Source organism: Lichenostomus cassidix, chromosome 15 (assembly GCF_008360975.1).
Source record: "Lichenostomus cassidix isolate B80296 chromosome 15, HeHo_3.0, whole genome shotgun sequence".
Classification (NCBI taxonomy): Eukaryota; Metazoa; Chordata; class Aves; order Passeriformes; family Meliphagidae; genus Lichenostomus; species Lichenostomus cassidix.
Genome location: NC_139496.1, coordinates 4,043,454 through 4,062,628, shown reverse-complemented (window position 1 = coordinate 4,062,628; position 19,175 = coordinate 4,043,454). Strand labels below are relative to the sequence as shown.

Genomic DNA, 19,175 nt, shown 5'->3' with positions numbered 1-19,175 from the left:
AGACTAAACTGCCTGAGGTGGGGGAAATATTTTGATTTTCCAGCCTGAGCACACAGACATCACCAAAATCTTCATGGAATTCTCATAAATCTCTGCTTTTGAGAGTTTCTCAACTCTTTTTTTTTTTTCTTTTTCCCTACTTGTCTCCTAAAGCACACTGGAGAGTGTGGAAAATAAACCAAACTTGTTTTATGATGACCTCAGCTGGTGGCAAAATTAATTCAGTTTCTCATCCAAAAGAAGTTCCTACCGTTCAAAAAAAAAAAAAAAATCTATGGAAATTAAAGATATTTTAGGAAAAATTCACACACAACAAGTGAATGCCTTTGAAAACCAAATCCCTATTTCACCTCTATTGTTGCATTGCATTATTTGTTTGCTACAAAGCAGTTATTCCCGAGAAAGGAAGAAGTTAATTGCTGAACAATGTTGTATTAAAGGCTATGTGTGATTTCTTCATGCCACCAAATAAATCAGACAGAAATTGGACCAATAGAAATGCCTAATACACATTTCTCTGCTAATATCCACTGTCAAAATAACTTCAGTTGTGACAGATGAGTGTGAACTATTCCTTAACTGAGCTAAGACTACAAATGAAACCAGAAATTGTCCATATCTTGTGTTCTTTTGTTTTAAATCACATAGTGGAGCACAGCTGATGGATACCAGGAAACAACACACACCAATATTCATTTCCACACCATTCCCATGGATCATTTCTCCAGCCTAACAGGAACTGCTGAGAAAACACCAAAAACAAGGGGAAAAACCAATTTTTCAAAGTCCAACCATCAATCATCCTGCAGTTCTCCTGCAACTCCAGCTTGGAGCTGACCTGATGGAACTGGAGCTCCCTGGGCTATGGAAAGGGCTGAGCCAAGATGAGTTTTAAGGTCCCTTCCAACCCATAGAATTCTGTGATTCCATGAATTTATCAGAGCTCTGTCCTGTCCAATTCCAGCACTTCCAAAGGCAGGAACTCACCTCTCCCCGTGCCCCTTTGCAGGGTTGGGCTTCCCTCATTGTGAAAACGCTCTTTGCACCAATCAACCAGAATTTTCCTTGTTGGAACTTGCTCCTGCTCCTGCAGGTGTTTGGAGAACTAAGCCCTTGATCCCTGCCTGTTGCAGGTTAAGCTCCCCCAGTGAGCAAACAGGGCAGGAGTCACCCTTTGCTCCTCACCTGGTGCAATCCTGCCCTTCCAAGGTTTGGCAAATCACCTGAACGGGGAAACCAACCCGTGCCTGGAATGTGTTCCTGCAGGGAAACCAGCCAGGGGAAAAGCTCAGCACAATGGCTTGAAAAGGCTCCAAGGAAATCTGAAAGGAACGTTGGGTTTCATCCTCACCCCTCCTGCAAATATTCAGCGGCAGGAGTGGTTTTTTTAAAGTGGTTTTTAAGTTACAATTACAACGCCTCTGAGATGACCTTTTAATAAGTTGCAGCCCAACGTTAATTAGTACAGCCTGTAATTAAGGGAACACTTGCAACTGTGCAAACTCCATGCCTTAGGCTCTGGCAGTGCTGTGACTTTTCCTCTTATTTCAGTTCTCCAGAGGTGCCTGATAAAGGCATTGATTATAGAAGTATTGATTAATCTCCACTTCTATCGACAGCAATTAACAGAGAGAGATTTGATGCTCATCAGAGTGAACAGATTCTCATTAAGAGCAGAGAAAAAGATCTCTGTCTTCACATTTGATCTCCTCCATACTCTGGTAAACTGTCAAGCACAAGGAAATACATTTGTCATGGATCTTCTGGGTTTCCATTGCACAAGGATTTGGGGAGTATTTCCACATTTCAGCTTTGCTATGCAGAGCCCTGGTGTCACCACTGACTTCAAACTGTCTCTACCCAAAGGCCACTTTCCTGACAAGGAAGATTGGTCCCAGTTTCGATGATGGGCTTATAGGAAGAAAAATCTGGTCTCAAGAAAAGACCTGGACAGGCCAAGCCAATATTTTCTGGGGTTGGATCTCTGCTGATGTTTGATCTCTCCTGTACTTGGAGATAACACTGCCCCAAATTCATGTCATTATTGTCACACTTCACTCTCTGGCGGCTGAGCCATGCGGGTGAAAGAGGAGGCAGAAATACAATGCTCAGAATGAATGATTCTGCTTCTTCTACCAGGTTGCTCCAAGCCCTGTCCAACCTGGCCTTGGACACTTCCAGGGATGGAGAAGCCACAGCTCCTCTGGGCAATCTGTGCCAGGGTCTCTCCCATCACATCCTCACCCATCCCATCCTCATCCCTCGCCTCCCGCAGCGCTGGGGCTCAGAACGGGCGCTGCCTGCCCGGGGCTCTCCCGCTCCCTTCCCGCTCCAGCCGCTCCCGCGCCCCTTCCCGCGGTCACCCCGGCACCGGCGGCGGGCGGGGAGAGGCGGCTACGGCAGCTGCCTCTGCTCCGCTTCCCGCAGTGCCGAGAGGGGCATCGGTACCGGGGATTGAGCTCCTGGTACCGGGGACTGAGCACCGAGAACCGAGCATGGGGTACCGAGCATTGAGCACCGGGTACTGAGCATTGAGCACCGGGAACCAGGCACCGGGTACCGGGCACTGAGCACCGGGAACTGAGCACCTGGTACCGGGCATTGAGCACCGGGTACCGGGCACGGGGTACCGGGGACTGAGCACCCGGCACCGACCGCTGACCATCGGGCACTAAGCACCGGTACCGGGTATCAGGCACCGGGCACTGAGCACCGGTACCGGGCACCGGGCGTAGGGAACCGGCTCCCCCATCCGCCCCCCGCTCCGCTCTCCTCCCGCCGGTGCTGGTTTGAACGGGAGGCTCCCTCCCCCTCCTCCCTCCAGAAAGTTGCACAAAGTTAGGTTAGCAGAGGTTTTTCCCCCCTTTTATTCGCCGCTCCCCGTTGGGATTCGCTGCCCGCCCGGTGCCGCGGGGCGGAGGCGGAGGCGGCTCTGCCCGGCCCTGCCCCGGCGCTGACCCCGGGCCGGGCCGCGCATGCTCGGGGCTGGACAGCTCCGGAGAGGGAAATTTAAACCGGGGCCGGAGCGCGGCCCCGCCGCCGGCCCCGCGCACTGAGCGCCCGCCGAGCTCCGGGCGGCCCCGGGGCCCCGCCCGACAGGTTGGTGCGCCGAGCGGCGGCAGCGCTGGGAGCGGGGTGGGGATGGGGTTGGGGACCCCCGGGGGCAGCGGGGATGGGGACCCCCGAGATCCCTCCATCCATCCCTGGGGCTGCGGACTGCGGTTCGCCCCATCCCCGAGGCTGCGGGGCTGGGAATCCCAATCGCTCCATCCTGGGGCAGAGATGTTGGGGACATGGTCTCCCCCTAAATCCCCGAGGCAGAGGGTCTGGGGTCTTTCCGGGCTTCAACCCGCGGGGCTGGGGTCCTCCCTGGTTCCCTCCATCCCGAGGGCAGCGATTCTGGGATCCTCCCGAGCTCCCCTTCCCTGCCCGGGGCAGCGGGGTTAGGATCCCCAGGCTCTCTCCATCCGTGGGGCAGCAGTGGGATTCTCCCGGGCTCTCCTTCCATCCCTGCCCGTCCGGGGCTCCCCGGTTCCCCTCATCCCCGGGGCAACCCCTACACCGCTGCAACTCCCGCAGCTTTTTCACCCAAATCCCTGCAGATGCTGTTTGGGGGATAAGAGCAGCCCAGGGCGGGAGCGCTGGCTCGGTGCTCCCGGTACCCACAGCCCGGGATCCCTCTCTGGGATGGGATCATCCCCCGTGAAGGGTTTTCCTGCCTCTCCCAGTGCCAGCAGCGCACCTGGGGGTGGCAGTGCCACCGGCGGGCTGTGCGGTGCCCCGGTGCCACCGGCGGGCTGTGCGGTGCCCCGGTGCCGGTGCGGGGCTCGGGCGGGGTCGGTGCCTCCCGCCGCTGCTGAAGTGCTGGATAGCTACTGCTGCTGACCGCTGCCTTCTGCTGCTTCCCCAGGAGATGATAGAGAGTGATATCCAGTCCATAATGTCAGGAATCATTAGGAATTCAGGGCAAAGCCACCACCCCTCGCAGGAGTACAGGTGAGGTTTTCTCCGTTTCGCACTGCACCGGCACAGCTGCCAACTCCTGTTGCTTCCTCCTCGTTTCCTAAAAATCCTCTTAGCACGTAGAATCCACTTTTCTTCTTCTTCTTTGTTTTGTTTCGAAGTTATCTGCATTATTGCTCCACTCTCAATAAGATTTCTAAGCTGATGACCGTTTACAATGCATTCCTTATTTAGGAACATTCCTGTTTAAAGTATTCACAGTGGTGGGATTTGGATGAAGGCTGGACTTGATAATCTTGGAGATCTTTTACACCCATAATCATTCTCCAATCCTATGATTTTCTGATTTTAATACTGACCTATATTTGATAAATACAATTCCAAAACCTTGGGCTGACTTCTCTCTAAACTCCACCATGTAAGAGCATTGCCAGAGAAGGACATCCTTGCTAAATTACAATAATTTAAAAGTTCCCTTTCAGATCACTTTTTACATTGTTATCGAGCAGTCACGGAGAGACTAAACATGTGCAAGAGACACTGGAGGAGTTTTTAATTAAAACAAGCACTCGTGTAGCCCTCAAAGGGCTTTTAACATGGGTGAGAACAAACTTGGCTTTACCAAGAGCCTTTCATAATTTAATTTACCTGCACTGCTGTGCTTCCATTTGTCATTTCAGAGCGTTGTTAGAAGTTGCAGGAGAGTTCTGCAGGAGTTACAGAGCGCTGGGTTATGTTAGGTTACATTTTGTCACATGATGCAAAGCTCCAAGAAACACAGAAACACAAAACCCACCCCACTTCTCACCAAAAACATAAAGCAAACCAGAAGAAAATTCATTAATTTATTTTTTTTTAAACGAGCAGAGAGACTCCTTGCTCCCAGCCTGAGGGGTTTGCAACCTTTCCCGGGGCTGCTTGCAGGTATTCTTCTCCCAGGCTGTGTCTATTCAAAATGCAAACGCTGCAGCACAGCCTCTTGCAGCTCAACAAGGGATTTGTTATAGTCCCTGCAGCCTCTGGGGAAAAAGGTCTGTGGCTCTGTTTTGGCTGTTTACCGAGGCACTGTTTGCTCTGGGCGTTTTTTTTTCTCAGCTCCGTAAATATTGGTAAAGAAATTATTTGGGATTTAAGGCAGGGTGTGGATGAGAGGGACTTGTGGGGATGTGGATTTATGGTTGTATCTTCAGTGCCCTGCAGAACTCACCACCTTCACAAAGCCCTTTTTTAGGGAGAGAACTATTCTTTAACACAGAGCTGCAGGAAAAACTTGGCTTTTTTGGTGGGGGGAAAGATAAAATTTATCTTACTGCAGTAAAAAAATCATAATTCTCCTCTTTTCCCCTTTTTAAAAGCCAGCTTTGGATTCTCTGTGAAACATTTCGAGCTCAGCCCTCTAAAGTTTTTCCCCCACTTGCGACTTCTTTTTAAAATGAATTAATTCGACCTCGTTTAACAGTGGCAAATTCTGATAAAAACGCATAAAAAATCTGAACTGTGCACCGTCAACGCAGAGCACTATTTGTCCCACTTCATGAGAAAACACTTTGGATTATGTAAAAGAAAATCTTTCGGACTGAATGATTTTAAGGAAAGAATAGACCTGTCAAATTCTATCAGCTCTGTTTACTCTCCTGCTGTCACCACAGTCCAAGACTGGAACCCACAGTCCCCAGTTCTCCATGGGGGAGCATCAAGGCTCCACAAAATGGGGAATAGCCTCCAATTAGCGAGTGGGAGGCTGGGGCTGCGCTGAGAATACTCTTCTGTCTCACTTGGAACCTTTCAATGGGACAGTTGGACTTGGAGGAGCGAGGAGGAAAGGCTGGGAAGGGAGGGGATGAAAACCCCCCAGACACCCGTCAGTTTGCAGGCAGGATTGTGCTCACAGTTGTAAAATTTGACATTTTTAAATTTTTTTTTTTAATTTTTTTTTTTTTTTAATGGATGTGGGGAAAAAAATCCCCGGATTTTAGCAGATCTTTGAATTGTGCAGCTCTGAAGCATCTGCAGTAAATTTGTTGGTGATGAGGCTTGGACTGCTTTTTTGTCCAAATTCCAGGGGTTTTTGCACCCCAGTGAAATGATTTTGGGGAAATATCTCTCCAGCTGTGGGATGTAAAACAGCACAGGGATGATTAAGGACTATCAGATCTCCTCCACTGCACTGTCACTGCCTGGCTGCAGTGCAGAGTAATTCTTTATTTTAGCAGCTGCCTCTCTTAGTTTCCTGCAGAAAATACCATCATATTCAATATATTCAGCCTTGCAGGGATGACAAATATTTCTAGTGATTCCATTTCACATTTAAGGGAAGGAAAACAGGGACTTGTAACACACCAGGATTTTTTAACCCTTAGTGCATTTATTCATGTTGATCATAATTAATAATTTAACATATTTCAGCATCAGTATTTTGATTTTAGATCAAAGTACAGGCAGACCACAAGTTTCCTTGTGGTTGTTTCAGCACAGAGCTGTGCAAATTACAGGAGCCAACTCAAGGCTTTTCCCATGGAATCCATGGGCTGATTCCTGGGAATTCAGGTTCTTCAGCTCCTGGGCTCTGTGGTCTTCAAGCAATATTTTGAATTGAAATATGGAAGCTGTCATTTGGATTTTAAGATTCGATTTAACAATATTTTGTGTAAAGACAACATTTCTCTTTTTTTTTTAATGCTATTATGAATTTGCAGTTGACAGAAGCCTTATGGAGCATTTTGAAGGCCTAGCAATGCATTTTCCATATGTCAAACAGGAATTAAGCTTTAAATAGATTTATTTCTGATCAAAAGGTTATTCATTAGTAATTCAATATATTAGTGGATTTTATTGTCTTTTATCCCATTTTAATTGTCCCTTTGGTTCTTAAAAAATTGTCAATGTTCATTAGCTCATTAGTCTGATCAATTTTTGCTGTAATTACTTTACGTTGCTGTAATTCAGTGTAAAATCAGATTAAGAAATGTAGATATAGAAGAATAATATACATTAAGAATAATAATTAATAAGATATATTAAGAAATACAGATAAATATTTAAAATATATAAACACAGGACTGCTGTACTCCATAAATTCCAGATGTGACAGCATTCCAGCAGGGGAAAAAGGTGACAAATCTCCAATTTGGTGACACACAGAGCACATTTTAGCTCTAAGCTGTGCTCTCATATCTGCTTTTTTTGCACTGGGGTTTCCAGAGAGGAAGTGACACTGGGATGGATGGATGGATGGATGGATGGATGGATGGATGGATGGATGGATGTGTGAACACAAAAGGTTACAAATGCATCACTAACGACACCCTAATTGTTCCTGGAGAAAATGCCAGTGTCATTCCCGTGTGTGTCTGACAGGGAGGGAGATAATGACTCCGAGTGCCACAGCAATTCCAGCACGGGGGTTGCTTCATCCTTTCAAAAAAAAAAATGTGAGAAACCTCCAAGGAATCAGTCAAACTGGATTGATTTAAGTGGATTAGCACGACTGTTTCCTCGGCACTCCCGAAATGAGCTGATCTGGGGGAATAAAAAAATTGTGGCTTTTTGCTTCTCCCAAATTCCTGCAGTGATGGCTCAGGTCTGATTTTTGGGTCGCTTGGTTTGGATTTTTTTTTTACCAACCAGGTTCTAGAGTCAGATCCCAGCTGCATTTGGCAAATCCCAGCCTAGGGATGGTTAGAGCAGAGCAGGGAATGGGTGGCTGGGGGAGCAGTGCTGCCATCAGCCCTCATTTCCTCTGGAGCTGAAGCACTGCACATTGCACTGTAATCCAGTTTCCACTCGCCCCACAGCAAACTGGTGCAATGGGGATTGTGAAACGTGGAGCTGGGATGTATAAAAGGCTCCAGGAGGGCAGCTGTAGGCTGTTCTTAGTGCCAAGAACCTCTGCAGGAGATTTTCAGAGTCCAGCATGGTGCAAGAGAAGTAGATCAGCAACAACTGCCAGGTTAATGATGTTATTTGCTTTTTTCCTCGCCAGTTTTGGTTCTGATAATCCAATGTTTCTTGAGTTATAGATAAGGAGGGACTCTCTTTGTGCCTGGAAAGCTGCTTAATTTCTGTTCTGATTCCCAGAAATAACTCAGAGATCTTGGAGAGGGGTGGGATGATGGTTTGGGACTGAGTGTTGTGTTGTGCCTTCAGGGAGGAATCACAGACCAAATCCTCTGGGTAAAGCAGGAGAGGAGCTGGGCAGAAACAAGTTGAAAGGGGCAGCTGGTTGTGAGTGTGGGAAACAGAAAATAGGGGAGGAAAAAGCACATGGGAAAATGAAAATAGGAGAGGAAAGGCAAAAAGGGAAGGAGAAGAGCAGTTGGAGTGAGGAGCTAAAGGAGATGGGGAAGTTAAATCCTTCAACAAAACAGAGGACACTTCTCACCATGGATGCAGCTGGAGAGTCACAATACAAATCTTTCCCCTTGTCTTGCATATAAGAACTCTCCATGCTTGTCCTGAGGACATTGGGTAACCCCAGACAAAGGAAAACAGTTTCTCATCACCACTTCCAGAGGAGGTTTTCTTAGGACTCTTCCTGTCCATTTGCCACTCGCTGGATAAATGATTGCAAACAGCTAATTAAGAACCTATCACCCAATTGCTCCTGCTTGTTGAGCAGTTGTGTTGCCTAAGCCTGGGCTAAAAATTCAGGTGGCAGTGCTGGGAATGGGAATGGGAAGAAAAACTGTCCATTGAGTGAGCCTTAAAAGTGTGGAATATCCCAAGTGCAGCTGCAGGGTTTTGGCCTGGCTTTGTTCAGGGTGGAGGTGACAATGAGTTGTCACCATCACTGGGTTGTTGAGGTCCTTAGAGTCTCCAGGGATGAGTTCACCATCCCATGCCATGTGGAGTTGGATAATTCATGGATAGTTCCCCCTGGCAGTGGTTTCTGAGGTGAGAAACCACCTTGGATTCAGCTCTTTCCAACAGCTCAGCCTGAGGAAAGGTGGCAAAGTCCCATCGATGAGTACAGACTCAGATCTGCTGTTAAATTCCTGCAAGGTCAGGCCAGGAATGCCTCCAATTCCATGTTGTGCCAGCAGGACACTCTTCCTGGGGGGAAAAAAAGGTAAAGATAAATTTAGGTGGCTGTAAGTGAGGATTTTGTGCTGCTAGCAGGCTCTGGTGAGCTTTGCCAGGCGAGCCCATGAGGGTCTCATTCCAAGGTGTTCCTCATCCCACATCACCCTGCTGGGATAAATGTTTTGGACAGATAACTCCAGAGCAGAGAGCAAACAGTGCCAGGGAGCATTTCTGTATTTTTCCAGGCACTTTTCACAGTTCTCCTGGGACACACAGAGCTGGGGTTTAAACCCTCAGCACCCTCTGGATTCCCATCCTTGCAGGTGAATTTCTAGGAGAGAAACACAGAGGCAGGGGGTGTTTTCCTGCAGAGAGCTGAAAGCAGAGGGGTGAAAGTGGGATTGCATAATTTCACCACACCTTGATAAATAACACAGATGCGTTTGCAACACATTTGGAGGGAGTGCAGCCTCCCCTTGCTGGGGTTCAGTGGCTCCGTGGCTGTTCCAGGAGCCCTGGGAATGAGCAGGGGAGGCTCAGCAGCGCATTAATTACAGCCTATCACTATTTATCTCATTTACATGCACTGAAAGGCTGCTTTTACCACAGTGCCCCATTGTGCCAGGGGCTGTGAACACCCAGCCAAAGGCAGGAGCTCTGATTCCTGGAGTTTATCCTGCTGGATTTACCCTCCAGCGTGAGATGTGCAGGGTGGTGGTAGGGAGCAGAATCCAATCCCACCTGATATTCCAACATGTACTGATGGATCTGTAGCTGTTTTGGCACAGACAACTTTCCTGTCAGGAATATTGAACCCTAGGAGATGACAATGTTGGTTATTCCTGTGCTTGGCTCTCATTTTTTTTGCGGTTAAATTAGAATTTCTTCACCCAAAGCAGGGCACACTTTGGGTCTGTGGCCTGGGAGATGTGCTGGGTTGATGCTATAGAATATCCCTGGGCTTTTGAAACACCTCAGCCAGGCAGTAATGGGCATTCTTCCAAAGTTTCACCTTCTTTAAGACGTGTGAAATCTCAGCATTGGTTTTGAAGGCAGCCTGAAGAACAATCCTTAAATTTGAAATAATGGAATCATAGTTATCAAATTGTGGAATCACAGAATCATCAGATTGTGGAATCACAGAATGATTTGGGTTGGAAGTGACCTTAAATACCATCTTGTTTCGACCCTCTGCCATGAGCAGGGATGTGATTCTGATTAAATTATTATAAACATTATTAATAGAATGTTAATCTGATAACTAGCAAATCTATTTTTTAAAAAAAGAAGGGGAAAGGATAGTGAACTGCCTGAGGTGGTTTTAGAAGATCTGTGAACACAAATTCAAACAGAATTTTTGAGGGAAGGGAAGGGAAGGGAAGGGAAGGGAAGGGAAGGGAAGGGAAGGGAAGGGAAGGGAAGGGAAGGGAAGGGAAAGGAAGGGAAGGGAAGGGAAGGGAAGGGAAGGGAAGGGAAGGGAAGGGAAGGGAAGGGAAGGGAAGGGAAGGGAAGGGAAGGGAAGGGAAGGGAAGGGAAGGGAAGGGAAGGGAAGGGAAGGGAGACCATTGCCTTGGAGAAAGAGCTATCTTGCACACTTGTCTCGTAATTAAATATCATTGCATCTCCATATCCGTTCCAAACAGAGCCTCACGCCTGTGATATCAACCCCGCAGTTGATACCAGACCCTCTCCCTGCCCCTGTCGCACCCCTAGGGTGGATGCTGAGCAGAACACGCACTTCCACCTCCCGTCGGGAGCAACTGGGGCTGAGTGCATCCCGGGTGAGGGTGAAGAGGAGGCGGCAGCTGGCCGGGAATGCAGCCCGGGAATGCCTCTCCGAGCCGAGCCGAGCCGTGCCGTGCCAGCGGCGTGTGCGGAGCGCGGTGGGCGCTGACCCCGCCGCCCGCCTGACCCCGTTAGTGCCGCCTGGGCCGGCAGCGCTGGCAGGGCGCGGGGTGCCAGATGGCGAGGGGACGTGTGTTGTGTGTCGCCTGTCACTCGGGCAGATTAATGGGAGGTTTGTAAAAAGGAGCAGGGGGGGCAGGACAATTAGCGGGGTCCCCAAAGACAATGCGGGCCACGTGCCGCGGGCGGCGGGCGTTGGGCGCACAAAGGGACCGCGGCTCCCCGTCAATGGAACCAACTGTTGCAAACGACCCCGGAGCCTGCCCGGTTTTCAAATCATTTCATGGCCCTGTTTTCTTCCAATCCAGCCAATCTCCGAGCGGGGAGAGCCGTCACCTGATGGGCTTTTTTTTTTTTTCTTTTTTTTTTCTTTTTTTAATGGATTGAAGTCGCCAGGCTTCGCAAAATAACTGAACAGCGTAACCATGGCGATGCTAATTATTGCCCTATAACTACAGTAGGAGAGAGAGAACGGGGTGGGTTGGGAGGGAGATTTGAAGAGAGGGGGTTTTTTGGCTGGGATTTGAGCTTTTGGCTCTTGGTCCTGTGTTGATTTTTTCCCCCCCCTTTTATTCTTTTCAGAATCTTTTTGCAAACAAATGGCATTCTGCTTTAAAGATCTCCCCGACAGTGGTTCGGGGAGCTTTGATAGGTGTTTCTGGAATTCCTGAATAGAGGAGCTGAAGGCTCCCAGGGCAGGCAGGCACTGGAATTTTGCCTTGTTCTTTTAAGCTGATTTAGAGTCGTGTAAAACATAAAAGATGCTTCAGCAAGAGAGCAGATTTATTTAAGGCTTCTGCAGCACCAGTTGGCAGCAAACACAAATCAGCAGCAGACACCACTTTAGCACATCTCTGAGAGCTCTTGAAAGCCTTGGGTTTGAAAGCAAAATCAACTGCATCCAACTAAATTATGTTCATCTGAGAGATAAAGATGTTTTCCTGGATCTGAATCCCTTTAGGTTTACCCTTGGGTGTCTAATGACAACTTCCTGACGTGTCCTAATTACTGCTTTACTCCTCAAGGTACCAGTGATTCCTCTAAGAGTGTTCCACATAAATTAATTCATTTACCCTTTGATTTGCAAGAGTTCTTTTATTGACTTTAACGGGGAGTTTGGGCCACACAGGAATTTTTGACTACTGTAAATATATTCCAATATTCCCGTTTTGTACCATATGCTCTATCAGAGGCAAAGCAAAACAGGTGATCTGGAGAATGTAAAAGATGTCAAAAGCAGAGCTTTAAACCAAAATCAGCCTTTCACAGCTGTGCCTGGCATTGTTGCTGAAAGCAGCCTGGCAGATACAGTGCCTTCAGTCCCAAACCTTTCATTCTGATCTTTTACTCTGTCAAAAACTGCTAAAAATTGGTTTTTTAAGTATCAACAACTGCATGTATCTGAATGGAAGATCTGTCACCACTGACAGGATCCAGTGGCTGGAAAAAGCTTTTCCAGGTGTTCCAGGAGCTCCTTCCAAGGCTGGGCATTTCAGAGTTAATACAGAATGATCAGGTTCAAAGTCCTGACAACTTTCTCCCCAATCAAAGCCAAACAAGTGCAAATTTCTGACAGATGTGGAAATAAGGAATCAGTTTGGGTTTGTTTCCAGGCAGTTTCTCTGCTGGGCTCCTGAGCCTTCTACAAGTGCTACACAAGAGGTTTTCTTAACCAAAATGTTTCAAACTGGCCAGAGGAACACGAGATCAGGTAAAGGGTGTCAGTAACCAGCTGTGAGACCACAGGGCACATCTGGATTTGGAAGCAAACTTCCAGCCTGGTGCTCTTCCCTGCTGACCTGCAGGAGCTTTGGCATCCCAGCCATCTCTTTCCAGGGGTAGTGCAGCACCATCCCTGCATCCCTGCTAACCCTCCCTGCTGCTTTGCAGACTCCTGGCTTCAGACCCATCCCAGCTGAGCGAGGATGAGCTCCCTGGGGATCTGCAGTCCCTGTCCTGGCTGACATCCGTGGATGTGCCTCGGCTCCAGCAGATGGCCAGTGGGAGGATGGATTTCAGCCTGGGGGCCCAGAATGCCATGCTCCAGCAGACAGGTACTGTTGGGATGGGAAATGGGGATAACTGCTCCTTAAACAGCTCAACCTGCCCTCACCACTCCCCCCTCGGGCTCCCTTTCCTATCAGTTGATTCCTTTTAAGTGCTTTCCATTTTGCTTCCTGCCCAAAGACCTGGAGCCTGCTGGCTTCTCATAAGGGATCTGCTGGTGCCTTCCCTTCATTCCAAGAGGGAGAGAGCCTTTGCACAAGCAGCACCCAGATCCCAAGGGAATTTCTGATCAGTGCAGCTGCTGGTGCCTTGTTGGGCTGAGGGATTTAAGTCCTGGGTTGCAGAGGTTTTCAACAGCTCTGGAATTAGGGAATTAATCTTTCTGCTTTGTTTCAACATGGATAAAACGAAGAGCACCTCATTTACCTCACACCTCTTTGCTTCACACAGCCTTGCAGCATGTGCTGGTTGAGCTCCTTTCCTTTCCGTTGTGAACATCTTTTAGGTAAACACACATAATTCCTGTGGCATTCCTCAGGGAGAGCTCAGCAGTGCCTGCCTGAGAGCACAAACCCAGCCAAGGCTGAATGTGCTGTTTTCCTTTTGTAAGACCCACTGGCTGTGTCACCACCACAGCTGCCACCTCTCATTCCCTGCCTAACGAGTTTTGGGGAGCAGCTGATGTCATCTGGGCAAGCTGTGAAACACTCTGGGGATGGAAATCCAGAGGGATGGGATTCTCCACTCCAGAGCTGCCCCGTGTTCAGCTGCATCTCTAAACCCCCAGTGCCATCCCACTGTCCTGAGCTGTGTTTCCATGTGAGCATTCCTTGCCTTCCTCTCTCCATGCCAGGTCCTGTGGCTAACACGATGCACTCAACACCTGGAGCAATGATCCACGTCCAGGCCAGCCTCCCACAGGGAATCCTGGGCCTCAATTCCATTTCAACACATGGAACAAATGTAAGAGCAAGCCTTGATGGTTTATTATTGCCCCAGCTCCTAGGATAAGGTGTTGGTAATTCCATAAGTGTTGGTAATTCCATGTGTTTCTCTCGGCAGATGAGCCCCTACGCCGTGGGTGGGCAACTGTCGCCTGGTTTGCAAACACAGCAGCAGCTCTTCCCTCCTCCTCCTCCTCCTCCTCCTCCTCCTCCTCCTCACTCCCAGCAGGTGTTTGCCCTGGCCCAGAACCCCCAGCAGGTACTGGTATGTGCTTGTTGTCTGTCTTGAAGTACCTGCCGAGATCAAATCTAGATGGCTTTTGAAAGAAAACCGATATATTCCTAAATCTACACACCCACGGACATTTTGCATCCAACATTTCCCTTCTTTTCCATCTGCACACAGTGTAACCCAGCAGCAATCTACAACACATCCTATGGGACACAGCCACACTATTCCCAGCCACGCCTGGCTCCCCACTCTGCCCAGGAACTGCACCCAAAGCATTATCCCAAGCCCATCTATTCCTACAGGTGAGTGGGGAGCAGGAAGCACATTGCCTACAGCCTGTCCTGGGATGGCTGTGACACTGCAGGGGTGTCTGAGTCCTTTGGAAGGGAGCAAAAATCCCATCACCCATCCAGGAGCTCTGTGGAAGCTGAGGGGTAGCAGGAGTGAATAAGCAAATTAATTCCTGGACAGCAGCGTAGTGAGGGAGCAACAGCACAGAGGAGTAAAATCTGAGCATCACAGTGAAGTGGTCACAGCACCAAGCCTGGCAGAGCCCAAGAAGGGTTTGGACAATCATTTTGGGAATGTGGTGTGACTCTTGGGGATGGTGCTGTGCAGGGCCAGGAGTTGGACTCAATGATCCTTGTGGGTCTCTTCCAGATCAGCTTATCCTGTGATTCTGTGACTTCTGAGCCCTTGGGAACAGAAATCCCAGGATCCCAGCTGTCTGTGTCTCAAGAGGTGGGTCCAAGGTTGCTAGACCAGAAGAAGGCATGAAGTGACAGGACAAGGGAGATGATTTCCCACTCTCAGAGGCAGGTTTAGATGGGATACTGGGAAGGAATTCTTCCCTGAAAGGGTGATGAGGCCCAGAAAAGCTGTGGAAGTGTCCAAGTCCAGGTTGGACAGGGCTTGGAGCAACCTGGGATGGTGGAAGGAGGCAGGGGGTGGAACAGGACGAGCTTTAAGATCCCTTCCCACCCACCCCATTCCACGATCCCAAGCCATTCCCAGTTTTCCCTGCCCACAGCTGCTTGATCGCCATGGCTCTGAAGAACAGCAAGACGGGCAGCCTGCCGGTGAGCGAGATCTACAGCTTCATGAAAGAACACTTCCCCTACTTCAAGGTACCTGAGCATTCCCAGCCTGAAAATACCACACCTCATTCCCTTTTCCTACTCCTCCTTCCCTTAACCCCTTCCTGCCCCTCGCAGACGGCTCCCGACGGCTGGAAGAATTCCGTGCGCCACAACCTGTCGCTGAACAAGTGCTTCGAGAAGGTGGAGAACAAGCTGAGCGGCACCTCCCGCAAGGGCTGCCTGTGGGCTCTCAACCCTGCCAAGATCGACAAGATGGAGGAGGAGATGCAGAAGTGGAAGAGGAAGGATTTGGCTGCTATTCACCGGAGCATGGCTAACCCAGGTAGGGCTGGGATCCCACAGTGCATCCCATGGCTTTCCCAGTGGGGCTCTGCTGCCTGTAGGGTTGCTGTGTGGAGGAATGTTTTAATATCTGGTCATATTTTAATGCAGTTTCTTGCCTGTTCTTCTGCAAAACTCTCCCTTTCCTAAGGCATTTTCTTATTCATAAAATAGAAGTTAATATCATTTATAATGTGTTACCATAAATATCATAAAATATTATAAATATTATGTATTTCTTATATTTTTATTTATATTTTTTCTTATTTATAAAATGTCTTATTTTTAAAGAAATTATATAATTTCTTATTTATACAATTTCTTATTTATATAGTTTCTTATTCATACGATTTCTTATTTATAAAGAAATTTGGATGACATGTATTTGAAGCATTCAGGAGCTCGGTATTGACAAAACCAACTGGAGTCTTTTGCTACAAAATCAGCAGCATGCAGTCAGTGATAAATTGCATCATTATTTGTTTAAAAGCAAAAGTGCCATTGAAGCAGTCAGGAGTCTGTTGTATTTTTCGGGGGGACAAGCAGAATTCTGAGTGTCCCTCTGAGCAGAGAGTTCTGCAGCTGAGGATGAGCTGCCATAAGGGGTGGCTGGGCTGCTCTGCAGTTTCATGATCATTTCTTTAGCTCAGTCAGGGACAACCATGGAAGCAGATTTGGGGAAGGAATGGAATAAGGTGACATTTCTTTGCTCCCTGCACGGTCACAGCAGTGTCAGTCAGTTCACAGCACAGGCGTGTGGTTGTGCTTCGGGCAATCCCTGCTTGAACAAATGGATTAAAACCTCTCTTTCCCTCCTTGCAATGGGCAGAGGAGCTGGACAAGCTGATCACTGACAGACCCGAGAGCTGCAGGCGACCCAGCAAGCAGGCAGAGCCCGAAGGGCCAACCCTGGGCCGCATCTCCGTGTCCCAGCTGCAGCCCCAGCCCATCATGACACTGTCCCTGCAGTCCCTTCCCCTGCACCACCAGCTCCAGACCCAGGCTCGCCTCGCCCCCAACTCCCCAGCGCCTGCACAGACACCTCCTCTGCACACCCTGCCGGACATCAGCCACAGCCCCCTGCCCCACCACCCCATGGGACGCGCTCCGGACTTCCCGAACGTGGCCGTGGACATGAGCACGGAGGTGGACGCTCTGGATCCCAGCATTATGGACTTCGCACTGCAAGGTACGGGGGAAGGACTGAGGGAGGGCAGAGCTGGGGGTTGTGGTTGGATTGGCACTAAATATCCAGCCAGGATCCTCAGTGGAATGTTCGGGGATGGGGCTGAGCTGAGAAATGGTGCTGGGTGTTGGCATCTGCAGGGTGACCTCCCTTGGCGGGTTTTGTCCCTGTGCCAGGTGGGACTGCAGGGGGTGGGAACAGGGATGTCCAACCAGCTGGATGTTGGACACCACACCTCTCTGCCCCAGGGGAAACAACCAGAGCTCTGCTCATACCTTGGTGTTCTCCTTCTGTGCAAGGAGAACTTCCCTACTCTATGGCAATGCCTGATGTGGTCCTGGGTGGCTGGAGAGCACAGGTGGAGAGGTGTTGTCTGGAAAGGACTGGAATCATAGCATTTAGGGGGATCAGACACATTTGCTGCCCAGAAAGGACTGAAATCACAGTATTTAGGGGATCAGACACACTTGCTGCCCTGAAAATACTGAAATCCCAGGATTTGGGGGATCAGATACACTTGCTGCCCTTACACCACAGTGGTCCCACCCTCGAGCAGCGAGTGAAGCCCTTTAATCCACGCTGACCACACCCAGCACCCCTGGGATGGGGGATGTGCTGCTGTGAGCAGGATTCCATCTTTTCCAGGGAACATTTGGGAGGAGATGAAAGACGACAGCTTCAGCCTGGACACCCTGGGTGCCTTCAGCAACTCCCCCCTGCATCTGTCCGACTGCGAGCTGGGCACTGCCGGCCTCACGCCCGTGTCCAGCGGCAGTGACCGCTCCTTCTCCGACCTGCAGGTCACTGGCCTTTACACCACCTACACCACTCTGGACAATGTGGCAGCTGCTCAGTACATGAACCCCCAAGGCAACAAACCCATCCCTCTGCTCTGAGCTTGGGTTCCGCGGATCCCGAGGATTTTCCCGGTTAAAATCCGACCGGGAAGCTGCAGAGAGCTCGTCCTGCTTTGGGGTGTGTTGGCTGCTTTCAGGCCGAAATAAATCAAGCTGGGACTGGTGGAACTGTTTTCCCTCGTGGCAAGGGCATGGATGTTTGTGTTGTGGGACTGGGGAGCTCTCCAGAAGGACCTGGAAGGCAGCAGGAATTTTCACTGGAATGTAACTGAGCTAAAAGTCACCCAGGTTAAGGGAAATAAATTTATTCTACACCGTGGTGGAGCTGCTGTGTCACCACTGTCACAGAAGCCACCACGAGCCAAGGGACTGGCCAGCCCAAAGCTGGTTGATTGTGCCCCTGGTGTGTCATTTTTTTCTTAATTTGCCAAATTGGACAAAGACTTCCCACAGTTCCTGGAGACATTTGCACCACTAACACTTTTCTGACGTAACTGTTGTTAATTTATTGTTAGGAGGTAGGAAAAAAGGAGCAGAACCACTAAAAAGGAAAACTCACCTCCCTAGCAGATCACTGTTGTATCTAGGTTTGTAAAAGTCCTCACCCCCGAAGGAAGTGGTACTACTGAGCTATTAAACTGATCACTGGCTAGAGGATTTTAGGAATTACGCCTATTTTTAGGGTATTTTTTAAAAAAATAGATTTGTTTATAGTCTTGTGTATTGTGCTTCTGTCTATTCTTGTGCTAGGCAGTATTACTATTTGTAAATTTATTTATATTTATTGTTATGAAAAGAAATTATGTGAACTGAGCACTGTTCAATTTGTATAATGCTGCAGTAACCTGTTTTACAGCCACTAAATTATTCCTCATCAGAACCACAACCATCCTATCACAGTTTTTACACTACATTTCTTTAGTAAGCACTTTTGATACTGTGAAACTCATGCTTTTTAAAAAATTCAGAGACCAAATATTATCACTGTACCTTTCGTAATAGTCTTTTCTAATTAACTAAAAAAATCTGATTCTAATGTAGCTTTTAAAAAATTGTTTCAAACCATGTTTTGTACTTGGTAACTTACATTGCAAAAAATGTGATGAAACACCTGAAATATGTTGGAATTTAGCATTTAGTCTACTTATACCTCCGTGAGCAGAAAGTGATATTTATATCTTGGGTTTTCTCTGTTCCTGTGCATTCAGAGAATTTCCCAGTGCCACATCCAGGTGCTCCCAGGCTTTTCTCTCCCACACCCATCCCTGGATGAAAGCTGGAGGGTGCAGGAAGCTGGAGTGGCCCCAAAGGGCACTTTCTTGCTTGAAAATATGAAGATCAGGGGCTTGGAAACATCAGTGCCAGTGCATCCCTCCATGGCAACCTCTTCCAAAGGGCACCACGATGCTCCATGTCATAATTTATTGTCCAAGGACAAATGTGATTAATGATCCTTTGCTGTGACTGGTGTCACCTACGATGTCTTTGTATTTTTAAATAAATATTTCTTAGCACTACGCCTGGGGCATTCTGGATGTGCTGTGTGGTGCCTGTTCTGGTGTCATTCCCTTTACAGACCCAAATCTTTGGCCCAAATCCTTCAGGAGAGTAAGAGTTTACAGGTATTTACTGTAAGAA

The 19,175-nt window shown here is 48.5% G+C and overlaps 1 protein-coding gene across 2 annotated transcripts; it reads left to right on the top strand.

The window, feature by feature from the left end:
- Positions 1 to 2,993: 2,993 nt before the first annotated feature.
- On the top strand, positions 2,994 to 19,012 carry FOXN4 (forkhead box N4). 2 transcript variants are annotated; one of them, XM_085075632.1, is made up of 10 exons: positions 2,994 to 3,099; positions 3,911 to 3,996; positions 12,781 to 12,944; positions 13,751 to 13,860; positions 13,960 to 14,100; positions 14,248 to 14,375; positions 15,104 to 15,200; positions 15,288 to 15,495; positions 16,324 to 16,683; positions 17,326 to 19,012. In XM_085075632.1, the coding sequence occupies exons 2-10, from the start codon at positions 3,914 to 3,916 to the stop codon at positions 17,574 to 17,576; spliced, it is 1,542 nt and encodes a 513-aa protein (XP_084931758.1). In that variant the 5' UTR covers positions 2,994 to 3,099; positions 3,911 to 3,913; the 3' UTR covers positions 17,577 to 19,012. The 2 variants fall into 2 exon arrangements, with proteins under 2 accessions (XP_084931758.1, XP_084931757.1); XM_085075631.1 differs by having other exon boundaries at positions 13,960 to 14,106.
- Positions 19,013 to 19,175: the final 163 nt, after the last annotated feature.